The sequence below is a fragment of the Brachyistius frenatus genome, unplaced genomic scaffold (genome assembly GCF_029030835.1).
Source record: "Brachyistius frenatus isolate BFR_SWC_R1_liver_20210118 unplaced genomic scaffold, ASM2903083v1 Contig_430, whole genome shotgun sequence".
NCBI classification, from domain to species: domain Eukaryota; kingdom Metazoa; phylum Chordata; class Actinopteri; family Embiotocidae; genus Brachyistius; species Brachyistius frenatus.
Genome location: NW_027211029.1, coordinates 119,233 through 137,098, shown reverse-complemented (window position 1 = coordinate 137,098; position 17,866 = coordinate 119,233). Strand labels below are relative to the sequence as shown.

The following is a 17,866-nucleotide window of genomic DNA, read 5'->3' as shown; positions in this document are numbered from 1 at the left end:
CATGTCACATCACCCCACGCCATGTCACATCACACCACGCCATGTAACATCACACCACACCATGTAACATCACCCCATGTCACATCACACCACGCCATGTCACATCACACCACGCCATGTAACATCACCCCACGCCATGTCACATCACACCACGCCATGTCACATCACACCACGCCATGTCACATCACCCCACGCCATGTCACATCACCCCACGCCATGTCACATCACCCCACGCCATGTCACATCACCCCACGCCATGTAACATCACCCCATGTCACATCACATCACGCCATGTAACATCACCCCATGTCACATCACATCACGCCATGTAACATCACCCCATGCCATGTCACATCACCCCACGCCATGTCACATCACACCACGCCATGTAACATCACACCACACCATGTAACATCACCCCATGTAACATCACCCCACGCCATGTAACATCACCCCATGTCACATCACATCACGCCATGTAACATCACCCCATGCCATGTCACATCACCCCACGCCATGTCACATCACACCACGCCATGTAACATCACCCCATGTCACATCACACCGTTTGTTGACATGCAGTTCAGAAGTTAAACTAGCGGAGGTCATTTCATGCAACCAACAAACCAGGCGAAGTGATTTTTACTGCAGCTAATAATAAACTCAAATACATTCTACATGGCATCCATTTATTGTTTCACTGTTGTTTGTCTTCAAAAAACGCTACTAGATGAAGTAAAAGCTCCGCCCATAACCATTCTTTATATTTGAATTTCTCTCCACTGAGACAGACATATGTCACTTAGTTCACTTCTTTCTTTCAGTGGTTGTAAACATAACGTTGAGGAAGAACAGGGTCGATTGTGGAGAAGGTTTTTCTCAGCAGCCCTGCAGTCAACTGCTCCAAACATCCATGTTCCCTGGAAACAGTAATTGTGTGATGTCAGAGGAGGAAGTCAGTGTGCAGTATATTCTCAGAGTACAGTTATGTTTTATATTGTTTGTATTGTCAGTAAAAAGCTGTTGCACGTTGCTCACTTCATCATCTGTAGATTATCTTCATCAGTGTCCTGAGTTGTGAGTTTTTTATGAGGCTTTTCATAAATAAATCGTTCATTTGATGAACTAATGAGCTCCTGCTTTGAGACAGCAATAGGTTTATTAAGGACCAGGTTACAGCATGAAGGTTTCCTCATTGGTTCAAAAATAGTGAACAAGCGATCTGAGACGGTACACTGTGTCTGATTGACCTCGGCAGCCTTTGAACTGCGACAACAGGAGAGCTCAGGCTTTGCAGGACTGCACATTACTGTTCTTCAGGAGCACAAGTGCAGACGTTAAAAGTGGTTTCTATTTTCTGTGTACCTCCTCAGACAACAGGAGTCCGTAATAATGCATCTCTCCTCACAGTTTGAAGTTTGTTTCGTAAGCACGTTGTAATATCTTGTTTTCTGGATCATAAATCAGAGACACACACATCACTCACAGAAACGTGTTCGTTATAAAGGTTCAAACTTCCTGCTCCGTCACAGTGCTGCACATCGTTCATGAATGACAGGAGCATATTTGGACGAGCTGGGGGAGGAGCTAGCGGTGGATCTGACCGATCTGATTGGAAACCTGACGCTACTATGTCCCGCCCACCGATAGCTGTAACCTGACTGCACCACAGGCCTGTCAATCGCCCCCAAAACACATCTTTGTGAAGCTTATTTTCTAATTAATGAGTTCAAAAATTTACATTGATGTTTGATTTATTCCTATTTGTTGCACTTTGTGAAGTCTGTTGATGGATGAAATCTGTTCATGATGGTATTTTCAAAGATCTGCTGCATGTTGGCCAGTAAACAGCTTATGCAGAAAATTATATATATTTTATGTCTCCTGGAAATCCAAACTGTAAAATATCTTGGTCAGTATTCAAGTCCATTTATTTAACTCAAGTTATTAAAAAGTGCATTTTATAAAAGGTCCAAGTGTTTATGTGAGGGAGGAGGGTTGTCAGAGGTCAAAGGTTAGCTGAAGTGGCTGATGGGAACGCAGGTGTTTGTATCTCAGAGTATTCCATGAAGAGGGCCTGTTAAGCTGCTCTTCAGTTGCTGTGAACTGTGATCTGTCAGTAATGAGCAGCATGTGAATATAAAATGTGGTGATGATAAGCTGTATTAACGGCCTCTCTAACAGGACACCTGTGTTGTGTCTCCTCCTCAGCCCCTCAACTATGAGAAGAGGAAAGTATACACTCTGAACATCGAGAGCTCCAACACCCACCTGGACTCCAGATTCTCCCACTTGGGCCCGTTCAAGGACTCCACCTCGCTGCGAGTCATTGTGGGGGATGTGGACGAGCCGCCCGTCTTCTCCATGAACTATTACATCATGGACGTGTATGAGAACTCCCCAGCTGGCACCCAGGTTGGCATGGTAACGGCTTTGGACCCGGACAGCACTAACAGCGCCGTCAGGTGAGAGAAATGATGGGTGATGTGTGTGCAGGTGTTTTTACATGTCAGCTGGTGTTTGGCTTCAGATGACCCAGTAGGAAGGTTCTGTTGGTTCAAAGACTCTGCATGTGAAAATCTTGCATCGCCACTCTCTTCTGCTGACGTGTCCTGTGTCTTCTATGTCTCCGGTGTCTCCGGTGTCTCCGATCTCTCCGATCTCTCCCGTGTCTCTGGTGTATCTGATCTCTCCCGTGTCTCCGATTTCTCTGATGTCTCTGCGTGCAGCAGCAGGTCCCAGCGCTGAGTTCACCTCACCTGGCAGGTCGGAGGGACTCTGCTGTGATCGGTTCTGTGAATCAGACTCACTACTGAGATGTGGCTGATGGAGGTTTCATGATGATTTATGACGCCCTGCAGGAGGTTTTCCAGATGTAGTGTTTGGCAGATGGGACTTGTCCTGAGAAGGAATTGGCATACAGCAGCTCTCAGGACACCTTCAACAAAAAGCCAAAAGAAATAAAGACTCAAACATGTTTACAGACTGAAAACAAGATTACAAAAGCAACACACAATAACTTTTTTTACCCTTCCTATAGATTTTATAAAAGTCGTGCTAAGATGAAAGTGTGCTGTGAGTATAAATATTAAACATATGGAGTATAAATGACCTCATATACATCCAGTACGGTGATTATATAGAGTATATAGCTGTAATGACGTACGACTTCTGAGAACTCAACTCTTTCTTTTATACTTTTTTTCAATTTCATTTATTCCTGAGATCTCAGAGGTTTTTTATTTTTATATTACCTGCTTGGACACTTTTTGATGTGTGGAATTGTCAATTTGTTGTAGTGTTGGTTATTATATTGTGTTCTAATTAAACCTATTGTTGTTCACGTAATTCGGGGTGGATATTTCTTGTCTGTGCAGCAGTTAGATGAGTGATCGATTAACCAGTCTCCTCATCGAACCTGGATTAGATTTGATAATTCCCCTATTTTCTGTCTATTCTGCACTGTCTCTAAAGTGACAGCTGCACAGGGGTTACACATACATTCAAACATTTACATAAACCGTCTTGTCAAAGCGACCCGAAGTAAACTGAAAGCTGTTCTTCAACCATTTGTAGTAGAAGCATGAGTTTGGTCTCGTTTGAGAGGAAACACACTGAAGTTTTATCCCTAACAGTCAGAGTCACTGTAAGTGTTACTGGAACTGAGTTATACAAGTTTGAACACACTAAAGTAGAAGGTTTTTATTCTCGCCTGAATTGTTTTTGTAAAATGTGCCTTTGAATGAATGAAGTGATGAGGTATCAGCTGGAAGTGTGTTGTCCTGTGAGTCCCAGCGGTTCACGTCTGAGCTCTGAATCTGTGAATCTGTGACTCTCAGCCGGGTTATAAAGCTTCATGTCCTTCTGCTTCACAGGTACTTCATAGACAACGAGGAGGAGAGACGTCTGTACTTCACCATCGGGGTGAACAGCGGCATCATCAGAACTACTCGGGTTCTAGACCGGGAGGAGACGGCGTGGCACAACATCACTGTGATGGCTGCAGAGGTTGGTAAGTTCACAGCAGCAGGCCTGTTTGTTTCTCTGTGACATCAGCAGGACGCCATTGCCACTGCCTGTAAACATGCAGCAGCTCCAGTGAACAGCATCTCTTCATCTCCTCATCACTTCTAGCAGTTGGAAGTCGAATGCTCTTGTTTGAAGCTGCTCTATACGAATGAATGGGATGTAAAGAAAACACTGTCTGAATGGCTGAGAAGACTCAATATTTAATCTGCAATGTTCTTGTTAATCCCTCCAAACATATTGAACAGAACACAGACCAGGCCTGGATTATAAGGACTTTTTAAAATGATGAAATGTTCCTGTTCTCTAAAGCTGAGTGGAATATGGACGTGATCACTGGTAGGAAGAAACAACTTTGTTTATTATTATTAATCTTTCAAGAAAAACTAAATAGTCTCTTTGAGGAGACTCAGAATGATTCAAATCAGAGGAAGAGAGACACATAGATACATTTTAAAAAGTCATGTTAACAGTTGTAAAATGAAAAACAGCCCAGACAGATGTGTTCATGTTTTGTTTCAGTAGCGCGATGACGAATGATGAAGATAAAAACATGAAATCTTCTCATACGAGCAGCTGGAACAAACTATAAATAAAACTGTTGGTCCTTTTAGGTGAAAATGTTCTTCTAGTATCTGCTGATTCATTACATCATCGTTGCAGCTGTAGTCTCTGAAACAGGTGACACCTGTTGGAAACAGGTTAGAAATTTGTATTTTACATGATGGAACATTTGGACCCGTCTTGTTGGATGAAGAATTTTAACAAATATGATTTCTCCAGACTGTTGGAAACTGTTGCTGTCATTGTATCAGCAGTGTGTTAACTTCGAAAGCTAAAGCTCAGTGTTCTGCAGGTTCTGAGGTTCTGCAGGTTCTAATGCTCCACACTCCTCCACCTCTGCAGGTAAAGATAATGTTATCTGGTGTTAAATCAGAACTGAAATACTTTTTCCAGTTGAGATTTGCTTTTTAATACAAATATTGAACTAATCTGTCTTTTGGGTTTTTTGTTGTTTTTATTTTCTTTATAAAATCTGAGTTCACTCTCAACGGCAAATATTTTGTGTTTTCATGTTTCATTTTTGTTTTGAAGTAACAGGAGAGGAGACGCGACAGGTCACATGACGGTTGGCTCTCTGACCGTTTCCTGACGGCGCGGCTCGCTGTCACGTCTGCACAGGATCAGAGAGAGATGAAAACATTCCTGTATGTTGCCTGATCTAAGCAGACAGTACGGATGTGGACAGCGTTAAAGATCGCGTGATTCCTGCCGTTAGTAACGTGGTGGTTGACAGGAAACATCAGCAGAGTGGACGACTGTCAGAGGAGGTCAGAAGGCAGCTCTGATTCTGTAGCTGCAGATGAGTGGACTGATTGTACCGATGTGGTCTACCTGTGCATCAGTGTCAGGTGTTCTGTTGGGGAACTTATTCTGCCATCTGAAGTCAATGCCATCAAATGGATGTGTGATGAGTTTATGAACTAAAAGGTTTAATATAACATCCTGCATGATTAGGGACGAAGGGCAGAGCAGTGATTGGTGGAGCTCAACTCTGAATTTATCAGATATGTCGGAGATCGTTTTTTATGAATTATTGTGATTAGAAGATTGGAGCGTGTTGGAGGGACTGAGCTGAGGTCAGGGAGATGTGAGTCAACAGGAATGACATCAGATGTCATTTTTCTGGCTGAACTCTAACCACAGGGCTGACTGAGGGTTTTAGTTCAGACTGCATCACAACATTTCTTCACCCTAAATCATGAACTCAATGCAGAACAACAGAATAACTCAGCTGGAGATAAGAGCTCTATCAGGAGGCCTGTGTGCTTCACTGACTACAGTAGGAGCTCCACCTTTGATGTGTTCAGGAGAACTTGAGTCATCATTGTTTGGTATAAAAGCTGCTCAGTGGTACAGACTCTGAAAAAGTTTTCTAACTTTCCTCCACGAGCTTCAAAACTGAGATGATTCTCTAAACTTCCAGATTTTAGGGCCCACAAAGTTCATTACTGTCTCTCCCAGTCGGTCCTGCAGACAGCTGAGAGACTCCTGCAGGCCGAGCAGCTCACTTCTTGTTGGCTGCCGCCACAGTAAAATAAAACAAATTAAAACTTTCTGAAGAAATGGAAGAAGTTGTGATCATGAAAAAAGTAATTCTGCTGGTTTATCAGTCAGACAAACATATTCACAGTGTTAGTCTTCTTTTCCAGGGACTGTTTGAGGCCAGTGTGCCATGTGATAACTGTGATGACTGTGATGAATACGATGAATGTGATGGATGTTATGAATACGATGAATGTGATGAATGCGATGGATGCAAAAAATACGATGAATGGGATGCATGTCATGGATGCGATTAACGCGATAAATGTCATGGATGCGTTGAATGCGATGGATGTCATGAATACGATGAAAGGGAGTAACACGATGGATGTGATGAACGTGATGAATACGATGGAGCCGATGAATGTGATGAATGTCATGAATGTCATGAATACGATGAACATGATGAATGGGATCAATGCGATGGATGTGATGATTGCGATTAATGTCGTGGATGTAATGAATGCAATTGATGTGATGAATGTGATGAATACGATGAATGTGGTGAATACGATTAATGTGATGAATACAATGAATGCGATGAATATGATGAATGCGATGAACATGATGAATGGGATCAATGCGATGGATGTGATGAATGGGATGAATGTCGTGGATGTAATGAATGTGGTTGATGTGATGAATGTGATGAATACGATGAATGTGGTGAATACGATTAATGTGATGAATACGATTAATGTGATGAATACGATGAATGTGATGAATACGATGAATGCGATGAACATGATGAATGGGATGGATGCAATAAATACGATGGATCCGATGAATGTGATAAATGCAATGAATGTGATGAAGGTCATGGATGTCATGGATGTCGTGGATGCGATGGATACGATGAATGTGAAGATACCATGAATACCATGAATACCATGAATACCATGAATACCATGAACATGATGAATGGGATCAATGCGATGAATGTGATGAATGTGATGAATGTGATGAATGTCATGGATGTCATGGATGCGATGAATACGATGAATGTGATGAATATGATGGATCTGATGGAGCCGATGAATGTGATGAATGCGATGAATATCATGAATGTCATGAATACGATGAACATGATGAATGGGATCAATGCGATGGATGTGATGATTGCGATTAATGTCGTGGATGTAATGAATGCAATTGATGTGATGAATGTGATGAATACGATGAATGCGATTGATGTGATGAATACAATGAATGCGATGAATATGATGAATGCGATGAACATGATGAATGGGATCAATGCGATGGATGTGATGAATGGGATGAATGTGATTGATGTGATGAATACAATGAATGCGATGAATATGATGAATGCGATGAACATGATGAATGGGATCAATTCGATGGATGTGATGAATACGATGAATGTGGTGAATACGATTAATGTGATGAATACGATGAATGTGATGAATACGATGAATGCGATGAACATGATGAATGCGATGAACATGATGAATGGGATGGATGCAATAAATACGATGGATCCGATGAATGTGATAAATGCAATGAATGTGATGAAGGTCATGGATGTCATGGATGTCGTGGATGCGATGGATGGATACGATGAATGTGAAGATACCATGAATACCATGAATACCATGAATACCATGAATACCATGAACATGATGAATGGGATCAATGCGATGAATGTGATGAATGTGATGAATGTGATGAATGTGATGAATGTCATGGATGTCATGGATGCAATGAATACGATGAATGTGATGAATATGATGGATCTGATGGAGCCGATGAATCTGACGAATGGGATCAATGCGAATGATATAATGAATGCGATTGATGTGATGAATGTGATGAATACAATGAATGCGATGAACATGATGAATGGGATGAATGTCGTGGATGTGATGGATGTAATGAATGTAATGAATGCGATGAATGGGATGAATGCAATGAATGCAATGAATGCGATGAATACGATCAATTTGTTGGATGTGATGAATGGGATCGATGTCGTGGATGCGATGGATGGGATGAATGTCATGGATATAATGAATGCGATGAATGCGATAAATGTGATGAATACGATGAGGCTCCCTGGAGAGGTCAAATGAACTAAACTGTTTCTTCAACAGGTTTAGTTGACACACACACACACACACACACACACACCCCTCACCCCCCTCTCTGTGACGACTGGCCAGGTTAGGAGACAGCTGGAGAGACTCCACCAGCGCAAGGCTGCAGGAACCTGACGGCATCAGCCCCGGGGTCCTGAAGACCTGACGCCATCCAGCTGGCTGAGGTCATGGAACACCTCTTCAACCTGAGCCTGAAGCAGGAGGAGGTCCCGGTGCTGTGGAAGACGTCCTGTCTGGTTCCTGTCCCCAAGAAGACGACTCCATCTGGCCTCAACGACTACCGACCGGTTGCCCTCACATCTCATGTGATGAAGGTGCTGGAGAGGCTGGTCTTGGCCCACCTCAGGCCGCTGGTGAAATCTTCTCTGGACCCTCTACAATTTGCATACCAGCCTCATGTGGGAGTGGACGACGCCATCATCTACCTGCTGCAACGAGCTCAGTCTCACCTGGATGGAACCGGTGACTCTGTGAGAATCACCTTCTTTGATTTCTCCAGTGCATTCAACACCATCCAACCACTGCTGCTGAGTGAGAAGCTGCAGGTGGTGGGGGTGGACGCGCCCACCGTCTCCTGGATCAATGACTACCTGACAGGCAGACCACAGTTTGTCCGTCTGGGCAGTGTGCTGTCTGATACGGTGGTCAGTGGTACTGGAGCTCCTCAGGGAACTGTTCTGTCTCCCTTTCTGTTCACCTTGTACACAACTGACTTCCAGTACAACTCAGAGTCCTGCCATCTGCAGAAATTCTCTGATGACTCTGCAGTGGTAGGATGTATAAGGGATGGACGGGAGGACAATTACAGGGCAGTAGTGGAGGACTTTGTGGAGTGGGCGGGAAGGAATCACCTGCTCCTGAACGTGGCCAAGACCAGAGAGATGGTGGTCGACTTCAGGAGGAAGACGACGGCTCCACAACCGCTGAGAGTTCTGGGAGAGGAGGTGGACATGGTTGAGGAGTACAAGTACCTGGGTGTGTCCATCAACAACAGACTGAACTGGAAGACCAACATCAATGCTGTCTACAAGAAGGTGATGAGTCGACTCTTTTTCTTGAGGAAACTTCGATCCTTCAATGTGTGCAGCGAGATGTTGGAGATGTTCTACCAGTCTGTTGTGGCCAGTGCTTTGTACTTCTCTGGGGTCTGCTGGGGGAGCAGCATTGGAGCCGGTGACACCAACAGACTTAACAAACTGGTTAAGAAGGCCGGCTCCATCATTGGCTACAAACTGGACAGTCTGGAAAAGGTGGTGGAGAGGAGGACGCTTAACAAACTATTGTCAATATTGGATAATCCTGTCCACCCTCTCCACCACCTGCTGCAGGGACAGCGGAGCACTTTCTCTAAAAGATTCCTCCAGCTCCGCTGTCACAAGGACAGATACAGGAGATCATTCCTGATACAGGAGATCATTCCTGATACAGGAGATCATTCCTGCCCACTGCAATAAGACTGTACAATAACTCACCTCTGACAAAATCCATCACAGTACAATAACACTGTTGACTGTGTTTCTTGGTTTGTTTGTATATTATATATATAGATATATAATGTACTGTATATATTGTACATTTTATATTTTATATTTATATTTTTACTGCTATTTACTGCTATTTTATTTTACTGCTTTTCTATTATTATATTATTCTATTATATTCTCTTATTTTATTCTATTGTTTCTATTATTGTCTTATTGCTTCTGTATGTATGCTGCTGTAGCGAAAAAATTTCCCCTCGGGGATTAATAAAGTAAATACCTACCTACCTACCTACCTACCAAATGCGATGGATGTGATGAATGGCATCGATGTCATGGATGTAACGAATACGATGGATGCGATTGTTGTGATGAATGCGATGAATACGATGAACATGATAAATGGGATCAATGCGATGGATGTGATGAATGCGATGAATACGATGAATATGATGGATGTCGTGGATGTAATGAATGTGATGATTATGATGGACGTGATGAATGTGATGGACGTGATGAATGTGATGGACGTGATGAATGTGATGGACGTGATGAATGTGATGAACGTGATGAATGTGATGAACGTGATGAATGTGATGGACGTGATGAATGTGATGAACGTGATGAATGTGATGGGCGTGATGAATGTGATGGACGTGATGAATGTGATGAACGTGATGAATGTGATGGGCGTGATGAATGTGATGATGAATGTGATGAATGTGATGAATGTGATGGGCGTGATGAATGTGATGGGCGTGATGAATGTGATGGACGTGATGAATGTGATTAACGTGATGAATGTGATGCATGTGATGAATGTGATGGGCGTGATGAATGTGATGGACGTGATGAATGTGATGAACGTGATGAATGTGATGAACGTGATGAATGTGATGGACGTGATGAATGTGATGAACGTGATGAATGTGATGGACGTGATGAATGTGATGATTATGATTGACGTGATGAATGTGATGAATGTGATGAACGTTATGAATGTGATGAATGTGATTAACGTGATGAACGTGATGAACGTTATGAATGTGATGAACGTGATGAACGTGATGAACGTGATGAATGTGATTAACGTGATGAATGTGATGAACGTGATGAACGTGATGAATGTGATGCATGTGATATCCACATTGTATCTGGATGATTTCTGAAAGTCTGGACAGTAAAAAAACACATGAAAGGTGATTTTTGTAAACTGATCCAAACCACATTTAGAGGTTTGAGATGTGATTCCAGTCAGATTTCTTCAGATCGTCTCAATCCGGACACTTTGCTGGATCAGATCAGATTTCTTGCGTTGCTAGTAGCACAATGATGACATCATTTTCAAGAGACAGAGTGACAGATCCTATGGAACAGCTAGCAGAGCTATGAGAGAGTGGAGGTTTGTGTCTATGAAGCACAACGAGAACAACCGTTCACAGACAAAAGTCAAAATAAATTTGACGAAGCTGCCATACTTCGTTACCACGGTGACCCATGCAGAGATGCTGGTGATGTCTGGACACCAAATCTGATCTGCTTTCTAATAACAGCTCCATTTCATTGTGTTTTTAATCTGATAGGAACCTCCGGCAGAGACTGATTGGAGCCCTTAAGCCTTGTACCTGAAACATAATAGTAAACCAACTCACCACCAGGAATTATATTTTATATGTATTTATTATTTGCATCTCAGGGGCTGTAGGTGTTAAAAATGTCCTCAATATCATGAGAACACATCATGAGAATACATAAATTTAACAGGATACACATATAATTAGTGTCAGGTCATTACTGATGGGAAGGGGATAGCTGTTAAAAGTATTTCAAACTAGACTAGAGTCACTTAGCCTGCTCAGTTTTTTACCAGCATATCCCTCCTGCATGTGGCAGCTGCAGTCCTGCTGCTTCTATATAGTTTATATATATAAAGACAAACACATATTGGAATTAATATTTATTTATATATTTTTTTGTCTTTTTATATATATAAAGTTTATATTTATTAAGATTTTAGTTTGCTCCTTGTTGGTAAAATATGTCAGTACACCTGTCCATGTCTGTGATTGGTCATAGACTGCAAACACCTCCTCCACGTGAACACGCTCAGAGCTGGAATGTTTGACAGTGAGTTGTTTTAGTGCCATCTGGTTGGTTAGGTTTAGTTAAGCCAGATGACATAAAGATGTCCTCGCTCTGTTAAAGTTGCTTCGTAGTACATGTGTCAGGTCTGTGGTGTGTGATGGTCCACAGCTGTACTCAGAAGCTGCAGCCTCTGTTTGCTCATCCAGACTGTTGGGATGAGTCCGGGGAACATGCCTCCGTTCTCCCTGCGTGTTCTTCGTTAAAGTCCCACAGAACAGCAGTGAAGGAGTCTCTCCACATACAGTATGCTCAGTATCTGCTCAGCCAGCCGGCCCCCTGCTGCTGCAGGTCAGTTGTTATCCTCATGTTTGTGTTTGTAGTAAAACATTGTTTACAAATAAAACAACGCAAACAGAGTGAGGCAGCATCATATAACCCTCCTCCACTTATGAATGTACAGTGTTATTGGATATTGTTTATTAATACATATAAATATAAATGTAAGTGTCCTCATTTGGGCGGCACGGTGGTGCAGTGGTTAGCACTGTCGCCTCACAGCAAAAAAAAGGTTCTGGGTTCGAATCCGGTCCTGGACCTTTCTGTGCGGAGTTTGCATGTTCTCCCTGTGCTTGCGTGGGTTCTCTCCGGGTTCTCCGGCTTCCTCCCATCGTCCAAAAACATGCACTTCAGGTCAGGTTACCTGGCGCCGCGGTCGTGGCAGCCTGCTGCAGCATCTCCCCCCTGAGAGCCCCCCTGCTGTAGGGAAGACATTTCCCCTCGGGGATTAATAAAGTGTATAAAATCAAATCCAAATCATTATGTGGGATTATATTGATCCTGTTTTCTGTGTTCAGAGCGAGCAGTCGGTTGTTCAGTAACACCAGGAAGAGATCAGAGTGAAGCTTAGTGAGATGAGAGGACACACACGGAGAAGTCCCTGAACAGACACGCCAAACATATTTACGTCCACTAAATATAGATAAGAAAAGATAAGTGAAGGGTTTATCATCTCATCCTCCACAACCATGTAGATCCCTGTGATCTCATCTCATTTTATGTCTGCAGTAAAACGTCAGAGCAAACAAAGCTAACTGCTAAAGAGCTGCTTTTCATGTGGAACCAGCTGGATATGTGTTTAAATAAATAGCTTCATATAAAAGAGGCTTTCCACTCCATGTAATCTCTTTTTCTTTGTTTTTTCACAAGAACCATCTGTTTCAGAGCAAACACAATGCAGTGCAGCGCTGTTAATACTTCTCTGTGCTATGACTGGTGAAAGAGTCTGTTCGAAGCTGCAGCTTTACAGAGTTCTCCTGATAGTTTTACAGAGTTCTCCTGATAATTTTACAGAGTTCTCCTGATAACTTTACAGAGATATCCTGATAACTCTGCCGAGACATCCGGATGACTTTATTGAGTCGTCCTGATTACTCTGCCAAATTATCCTGAGAACTTTGCTGAGTCACACCAGGACCCCCCCTTGATTAACCACTAACATGCCGCCTGTGAACCTTTGAAATAAAGCCAAAGCTGGATTTTCACAAGGATGTTTTTTCATACTAATACAGTATTAGATTAAATATAATTAAATTATGTGCAAAAAAAAACACGACCGCACAGGTTTGTAAACTAATTTGTGAGTTCCAATCAGAGATGCTTTCAAATAAGAGTCCCTACTCACTACAGGAACAACATGAGGCTGAGCCCAGGTGAGGTTTAATTTATTCCATATACAGGATTCAGTTTGGGAGAATAATATTACAGTATGTTGTTTCAGAGCTCTGAGAATCACAATGTAAAGAAACATGAGACCAAAAAAATCTGTGTACCAGAGACAGAAAAGAGCAGCAGTAGTGAGCAGAGAACACTGTAAACTGACAGTAGCATCCTATGATGGGATGTTGCATCATATTTATGATATACCTTAATGCATTAATTCGTGAACCCTTTCTTAGAACACAGTTCCAATGTCATGCGATCAGAGACAGCAGGTCTGACAAAAATGGTCCTTTTTAATCTTGTGCATTTTTAGTTTTTGACATTAACAGAAAGGTGATAATTGGGCTGGGTTATTTTTTAGGTTCTAGTGGGTGGTAGTGTTCTAAACTGTAATATATGGATAAGTACATAAATCCAGGTGGATATGGATTTTAGTGCTGTACAAATGGAGTGTCGGTAAAGGTTTTTTCTGTCCAGTGTATTTTTGGTGTCAATTTTGAGGTGAAATTGCGCCTTACGCCTCTGCAGCTCAGACCAGGTCTCAGTGCAGCACAGCAAATGGAGCGCTACTTTCACGGCTTCAGTGGCTATATGACGCAGCAGCCATAGAATATAAAATACACTCAGGTTAACTACAAATGAATTGTAAATAAATTAGACATAAAGAGGAAAACGTCTTTTCATCTCCTTGTCTGCTTTAGTAGTCTAGCAGCTGTGTGAGACCACAGAGACACCGTGTCATCTACACACTAAAGGTTAAAGCAGTTCACACAGCAGCTGAGTTCATTTAATTCATGATTGGAAAGTAAGTTATTTACACTTACAGGTCCCAATGTAGTTTATTTATTAACATCTCAACATCACTTTATTTATTAACACCTCAACATCACTTTATTTATTAACACCTCAACACCACTTTATTTATTAACACCTCAACATCACTTTATTTATTAACACCTCAACACCACTTTATTTATTAACACCTCAACATCACTTTATTTATTAACAACTCAACATCACTTTATTTATTAACACCACAACACCACTTTATTTATTAAAACCTCAACATCACTTTATTTATTAACACCTCAACATCACTTTATTTATTAACACCACAACATCACTTTATTTATTAACACCTCAACATCACTTTATTTATTAACACCTCAACATCACTTTATTTATTAACACCTCAACATGACTGTATTTATTAACACCTCAACATCACTTTATTTATTAACACCTCAACATCACTTTATTTATTAACACCTCAACACCACTTTATTTATTAACACCTCAACATCACTTTATTTATTAACACCTCAACATCACTTTATTTATTAACACCTCAACATCACTTTATTTATTAACACCTCAACATCACTTTATTTATTAACACCTCAACATGACTGTATTTATTAACACCTCAACATCACTTTATTTATTAACACCTCAACACCACTTTATTTATTAAAACCTCAACATCACTTTATTTATTAACACCTCAACATCACTTTATTTATTAACACCTCAACATCACTTTATTTATTAACACCACAACATCACTTTATTTATTAACACCACAAGCTCACTTTATTTATTAACACCTCAACATCACTTTATTTATTAACACCTCAACACCACTTTATTTATTAAAACCTCAACATCACTTTATTTATTAACACCTCAACATCACTTTATTTATTAACACCACAACATCACTTTATTTATTAACACCACAAGATCACTTTATTTATTAACACCACAAGATCACTTTATTTATTAACACCTCAACATCACTTTATTTATTAACACCTCAACATCACTTTATTTATTAACACCACAACATCACTTTTGGGTTAAACAATGTTCACATCTCTTAGACTCAGGATATAGTTTTAGTGACACCTAAACTTTAGATTAACATCACACTGTTAGTAGAAGAATATAATAGCATACAGGACAGCAGTATCTGTAGTTATGAATCATCAAGTCCATAATTGGTTCTCATAGTTTGTGAGTTTTGGTAACATCTGACCACATGAGGGAGACATGTATCTTCCAGGATGGCCAATACTGGAGGTCATAGGGTCTGGAAAGGGTCAACTGTGGAGTTGGTGTATTGACCCAAAGGGATTAAAAGGAGGCATCCTGTGGTTTACAGCTGGGCGGACGTGGTCTCCAAAGTGACAGGTTTTATACCCTAAAAGGTTGAATACCGTCACTTGTGGCAGACGTTTGGGTTTTTATGAGATAAAAGGGTGATAAAGAAGATCAGAGGAGTTTACCAACAGTTCACATCCTGCAGGCATGTGGGAGATGAAATCAGCTTGATGGGTCCTTCTAAGATCACAGAGTGACGGTGAGGAGATGTGGTGCTGGCACTTTGTGAGGATACTTTAAAGCAGGTTCTACAGTGCAGTAGTGTTTGCGAGTGCAACACACGTCAGCCACTGAATTTAATATCAAGGTTAAACTATAAGTATAATGTTGTAATTCCTCATTTTTATCATCATGGTCATTTCATGTTTTTCTCACAAACTAATCCATAAACTCAACCATGGCCTGGACTATTCCACTCCTGATGTGTCTTGTAGCAGATAAATCACTCCACATGGACTTGTTAGCAAAGTTAAAAAGAAGATTTTGACTGGAGGGGATCTTCTATATGCCCTGTAAAGATTCCAAACATTCCCTTGACTCTTTCAGTGGTTTCATGAGTTCATGCAGTTGGATTTCACAGCACATCGCTGGGCTGTTTACCGCTCAGCAGTATTGATTAGTCTGTACCATGCTGGTCTGGAAAAGCTGCTCAGTGTTGTCAGTAAAAAAAAACACTGAGGTGTAAGCCCACAGAGGAAATATCACAGATGGAGGTGTGCGTGCGTGTGTGTGTGTGTGTGTGTGTAGGGGGGGGGGGGGGGACGACGACAGAAGAAAAAGATGTAAGACAGGACTAATGATGAAGGTATGTAGTGAATGTTTCATATCATGGTCAGTGGGAGACTAAGGGTTGTCTCTGTCTGCAGATGATGGCACTGTATGGAAAAGGGAAGGAAGCCGCTATTTATCCTTAGTTAAATGAAAAAGCAGCAGACGGAGATTGTCAGAGTGCATGAATGGGGCCTTCAAGATATCAACCAATTCAACTAAATGTGTAATATTTGGTTTCAAAGGGAAGAAGCCAAGGTAACGTTTTACAATGTGTGGTACCAGTTTAGATTTTGTATATACATTTTCGCCTGGCAGCCTCTAACTGGACTATTAATTTAATAGTAACATTTATTAATGTGCTCAATACTTGACTATGGGGATATTCTCAATGGTTCTGCAGCACCATCTGTAATCGCTAGTGAATATTGCGCATGCTCAGCCTTTAGGAGTATGAACCACCCCCCCTCACCCTCCCCCAGCCCCCCACCCCCCAGTCTCAGCTCAATTCACAGAATGAGGGACATCCAGCTGTAGTTGAGAGGGATTACGTTCGCTCTCCATGAGTTTAAATCCAAACATATGGATCAGGATTTCCAGCAAAATCTTTTCGTTGAGCAGCACAACAAATTTTCTAAGAATTGTATAAAGAAGGTCAGCTTTGTAATTCCAAAGGTCAAAGGTCAGAGGAGGACTAAAGAACAGTGAACTGTTGTTTGCTGACCTCCTTTGAGCTGTGACAGATGTACATCTTTATTTTGGAAGCTTAGTAAGAGGAAAGATTAGAAAGCTGTTCCATCACAAGGGAGCACACGAACAGAAAGCTGATTGCCAGCTGTGGTATTAACGTTTTGAGTGTGTAAAAGGACAGAACCAGAACCAGGACCAGGATCTGACAGACCGGACTGGGTCACAGTGAACATATGATGTGACACCAGCCAGGTGAGAGCTTTGTCAGTGATGTAACGCTGCAGTAAACCAGGGCCAGCAGGGATTTCAGGTAGCATATGATGAGTTCGACCACGTTTCTTTATGACATTCATGGTTTTGAGTCACAGCCTGTTTTATTGTTGAAATGTTTCAAAATCGGATATTTCTATCCATCACTCAAGGTTTCTTAGTTTGATTGCTTTCTTCTCAAAAGTTACCAAGGAGGAAGGGATGCTGGGAAACGTTAATATGACATTAATGATAACTTGCATTGATTTTGTGACAGTTTTTTTCTCAACAGTTAAAACTTTTAGGGAGGAGCCCTTCAGTAAATGGACAAGAAGTTAGCTGCACAGGCTAACGATGTGTATGTGTGTGTGCACACGAGTGTGCGCTTGTGTTTTGGGTGAGGGGAGGGGTCGAAATAAAAATATATGCCCTGGGATCAATCACAGTTATGTTGTGCTGCAG

General features: G+C 41.5%; 1 protein-coding gene across 1 annotated transcript in view; it reads left to right on the top strand.

The window, feature by feature from the left end:
- Nucleotides 1–17,866, top strand: part of LOC138637104 (cadherin-18-like) — a 72,632-nt gene that overhangs the window by 30,698 nt on the left and 24,068 nt on the right. The window contains exons 5-6 of the mRNA XM_069725583.1: nt 2,212–2,465; nt 3,876–4,012. Coding sequence (XP_069581684.1) covers nt 2,212–2,465; nt 3,876–4,012 — 391 coding nt within the window. The remainder of the gene's footprint in view (nt 1–2,211; nt 2,466–3,875; nt 4,013–17,866) is intronic.